The 4,060-nt window shown below is 45.1% G+C and overlaps 1 protein-coding gene across 1 annotated transcript in view; it reads left to right on the top strand.

The window, feature by feature from the left end:
• The window catches only part of LOC107110388 (protocadherin gamma-A1-like), a 5,775-nt gene extending 2,901 nt beyond the window's left edge, over nucleotides 1-2,874 (top strand). The window contains exons 2-3 of the mRNA XM_015411165.1: nucleotides 4-1,759; nucleotides 2,860-2,874. Coding sequence (XP_015266651.1) covers nucleotides 4-1,759; nucleotides 2,860-2,874 — 1,771 coding nt within the window. The remainder of the gene's footprint in view (nucleotides 1-3; nucleotides 1,760-2,859) is intronic.
• Nucleotides 2,875-4,060: the final 1,186 nt, after the last annotated feature.

Raw genomic sequence — 4,060 nt, 5'->3', positions numbered from 1 at the left:
CAGGTCTGGGAGCATGCAAATCCACGTTATTGTTCTGGATGCAAATGACAATGCCCCTGTTTTCACCCAACCCATTTATAAAGTTAATGTATTGGAAAATGTTCCACTAGGTTTTGTTCTGACTACAGTGAAAGCTACAGACCTTGATGAAGGAGTTAATTCAGAAATAACATACACATTTAGAACAAAATCAGAGAAGATTTCCCAAATATTCCGATTAAATTCACAAACAGGAGAAATATCAGTTCAAGGGAATTTGGATTTTGAGGAGCAGGAATTTTTTGAAATAGATGTCCAAGCTCAGGACCCAGAAGGTTTGTCATCTCTTGCTAAGGTGTTTGTAACAGTTTTGGATGCAAACGACAATGCTCCAGAAATCACAGTTTCGTCATTCTTCACCTCAGTGCCAGAAAATTCACAGAGTGGGACTATAATTGCTCTATTGCGTGTCAAGGACAAAGACTCTGGAGAAAATGGGAAGGTCACATGTTTCATTCCTCCAAACTTTCCATTTCAACTGCAAAAGTCTGTAGACAATTATTACACTTTGATGACAGATGGCAATCTGGACAGAGAGGTTGTGGAGCATTATAATTTGACAATCACAGCAACAGACAGAGGGACACCTCTACTCTCTACAACTACCTACTTTCCAATAAAAATACTAGATGTAAATGATAATGCACCCATCTTCAAAGAAATATTTTATAAGTCATATTCATTTGAGAATAACCCTACTGGGGCCTCCTTGATGATGTTGGAAGCAAATGATCCAGATTGGGGTACCAACAGTACAGTGACTTATTCCATTCTTGATGGGAATGACCCTACAGTTTCAATTGCCTCGTTGCTCTCCGTTAACACTGAGACAGGGGTTGTCTATGCTCTGCGTCCCTTTGATTATGAAGAGTTCCAGCAGATAAATTTCCAGGTCAAAGCCCAGGATGGAGGATCCCCATCACTCAGCTCCGATGTCTCAGTGACTCTCTTCATCCTGGATCAGAATGACAATGCCCCCCAGATCTTGTACCCTTCCGCCCCCACTGATGGCTCCACTGGAGTAGAGCTGGCTCCTCGCTCTTCTGAGCCTGGATATCTAGTCACTAAAGTGGTGGCAGTGGATGCAGACTCTGGCCAGAATGCCTGGCTCTCCTATCAGCTACTCAAGGCCACGGAGCCAGGGCTGTTCTCTATAGGACTCCACACTGGAGAGATCAGGACAGCCCGCTTCTTTCTGGACAAGGATGCTCTCAAGCAAAGCCTGGTGGTTTTAGTGAAGGACAATGGGCAGCCCCCTCTGTCTGCCTCAGTCACGGTCACTGTGGTGCTGGCCGACAGCATCCCTGAAAGCCTCTCTGATATTAGCAGCATCTCAACTCCTGCAGACCCCCAGTCGGACCTCACCTTCTACCTGGTGGTTGCTGTGGCTTTTGTCTCCTGCTTGTTTTTCACCTTCTTCCTTGTTTTACTGGCCATCAGATTGCATAGATGGAGAACTTCTCAGCTGTGTCATTCTGGGAGTGGGAGTTTCACTGGTGTTCCAGTCTCACAGTTTGTGGGGATTGATGGAGTCCGAGCCTTTCTTCACTCCTATTGCCAAGAGGTTTCTCTCACCACAGACTCTAGGAAAAGCCGAATTTTTTTCCCTATTGGAAGCTGTACAAATACTCTCACACATCAGCAAGTTTCTGGGGAACCGGGTTTCAAATATCTTCCAGAAGATTTAAACATTGCAAATGAAGCACAGGCATCCCAGGAGGTAAGCTGGTATTTCTGAGTATTTTTAATGTGGCGTGAATTAATGGATTTTTAGATTTCTTTTTTTTAGATTCCAGAAATTCTACCGCATTTTTGTGTATAACTACCTGCATTAGTTCAATCCCTTTGTTAGTATGAATATAATACATTGAGTTGGGTCTTGTGTATTTATAGAAAGATTCATTTTGTGAGAGGATGAGCCCTTCCATAAGTGGAACATTTTGGTTTTGGTCCGCAAACAAGTAGTATTTACACATCTATAAATTCTCTGTGTGTGTCATTATTTCTCACTGTTTATGCATGGCTTCCTATTTCCACAGTCACAGCATTCTCTGAACCTAAAGTTCCTTCTTTAGAAATACATCCATGTTTAAATGACGTTATCGTGCAATTGTCAGTAGTAATAATGGATTGCAAGATCACAAGAAGGGCTATAACAGACTGATCCTGAACACATTAGCTTGGCAAATCCCACAAGCTCTCATGGAATCTACTCCCCAATGGGCTGGTTCCCACTTTTCGAAAAGGGAGCTGTTTGATAACTCCTCAGTTTTAAATCGATCAACGCAATGGTCACTTCTAGACTTGATTATTGTGACGCTGCATGCAAGGCTGCCCTTGACGCTGATCCAGAAGTTACAACTTGTCCAAAATGCAGTGACTCGGGTCCTAACGGGGATACCAACGACTGCACACATTCAACCTGTGCCTCACCAGTTGCACTGGCTCCAGGTTGAGTACCAGGTCAGGTCCGAGGTTTTGGTGCTGACCTCTAAGGCGCTAAACAGTCAGGGACCAACATACCTATGGGACCACCTCTCCTGGTAGGCCCCCCAGAGAGCACTGTGCTCAGAAGTTCAACACCTGCTGGAAGTCCCTGACCCAAGAGTGTCCAGCTGTCCTCAACCAGAGCCAGGGCTTTCTCAGCCCTTGTTCTGGCTTGGTGGAACGCTCTGCCTACTAACATCAGGGCCCTGCGAGACTTGTTACAACTCCGCAGGGCCTGAAAGGTAGAGATGTTCCACCAGGCATATGGTTGAGGACAGCAACGGTATTTAGCAATGGTCTTTTACCGACTTTTTTTCATCACAATTTTAACAGGTACCGGCTTATTAACTGTTCTTTTACCCCCTCTCCCCCCCCCATATTAGTGTAAATTGGTGGTTAGAAATTTTGCACTATGGCACCATGCAGATGTGTAGGTTTTACGGCTTTGTTTTTAGATTGTTTTTAATGTATTTTGTGTGAACCCGTTGTACACCGGTCTGAGCCCACTTGCGGGCAGGGAGATACAGAAGTTCAATGACATAAATAAATAAAAATAAAGACATGGCTCTTTGGAGAGGTAACTCGGCAGTTAACCCACTAGCCGCTGGGTACATTTGCAGGATACATAGAGCTTGTGTGCCCTCACGTCAGCCTTTCTGACGGGGCTGCCCCACTCTCCCTCCCAATTGTGCAGTCTGGGAACACCTGGTCACCTCAGAGCCAAGCAGGGATTTTGGGTGACTTCTACTAACTGGCTTTGAGAAACTCCCTTTTTTTATCTGCACCATACTGTGAAAGGCCGTGGAAGCTTAGAAGTAAGTATGCCTGGTCAAAGGTAACTAGTAAGGCCCTAACCAAGGTGGCAGGTTTAGGGTGGGCTGCTTGTTAAGTTATTAATGGGCAAGCACTCTGAGACATCTTAGAAACGTAAAGAAACTAGGCATTTTGTGCTCTCCAATACAGGTATAGTTGCCAACCTCCAGGTGGGGCCTGGAGATCTCTTGGAATTATAACTGGTCTCCAGACAACAGAAATCAGTTCCCCTGGAGAAAATGGCTGCTTTGGAGAGCGGGCTGTTTGGCATGATACCCCATTGAGGTCCCTCCCCTCACTAAACCCCAGCTTCAATAGCCTCCGCCCCCAAATCACCAGGAATTTCCCAACCTGGAGTGGGAAGTGCTAAATCCAGTGCTTGGGGATGGAACTCTTTTGGTGCTGAACCTACATGCTGCCCAGTGTAGAGGGACTGGTCTTGGTGGTGCAAACAAGGAGAAGTAAAGAGCTGTTTGATTACCGCTCAGGCCAGAGTGGATTGCCCATATGCTGGTAAACCCTTTGGGCAGGCTATCTTCGCTAACTGGTGACGCTAAAGAGTTTACCAGTTGCAGTTCAGCTTCTAAAAATGAATAAACTTTAGTTTAATCAAAAGACCTGTCTTTCATTTATTGAGATGAGGGACCAAAATTGTACATGGGATGGCAGACTTAAAAATCACACAGCTTGACATATCATTTCAGTAGGAAGTCGTCAGGTT

The sequence above is a fragment of the Gekko japonicus genome, unplaced genomic scaffold (assembly GCF_001447785.1).
Source record: "Gekko japonicus isolate JY-2015 unplaced genomic scaffold, Gekko_japonicus_V1.1 scaffold834, whole genome shotgun sequence".
Classification (NCBI taxonomy): domain Eukaryota; kingdom Metazoa; phylum Chordata; class Lepidosauria; order Squamata; family Gekkonidae; genus Gekko; species Gekko japonicus.
Note: the sequence above shows the minus strand (reverse complement) of the source record. Positions and strands in the feature narration are given on the sequence as shown.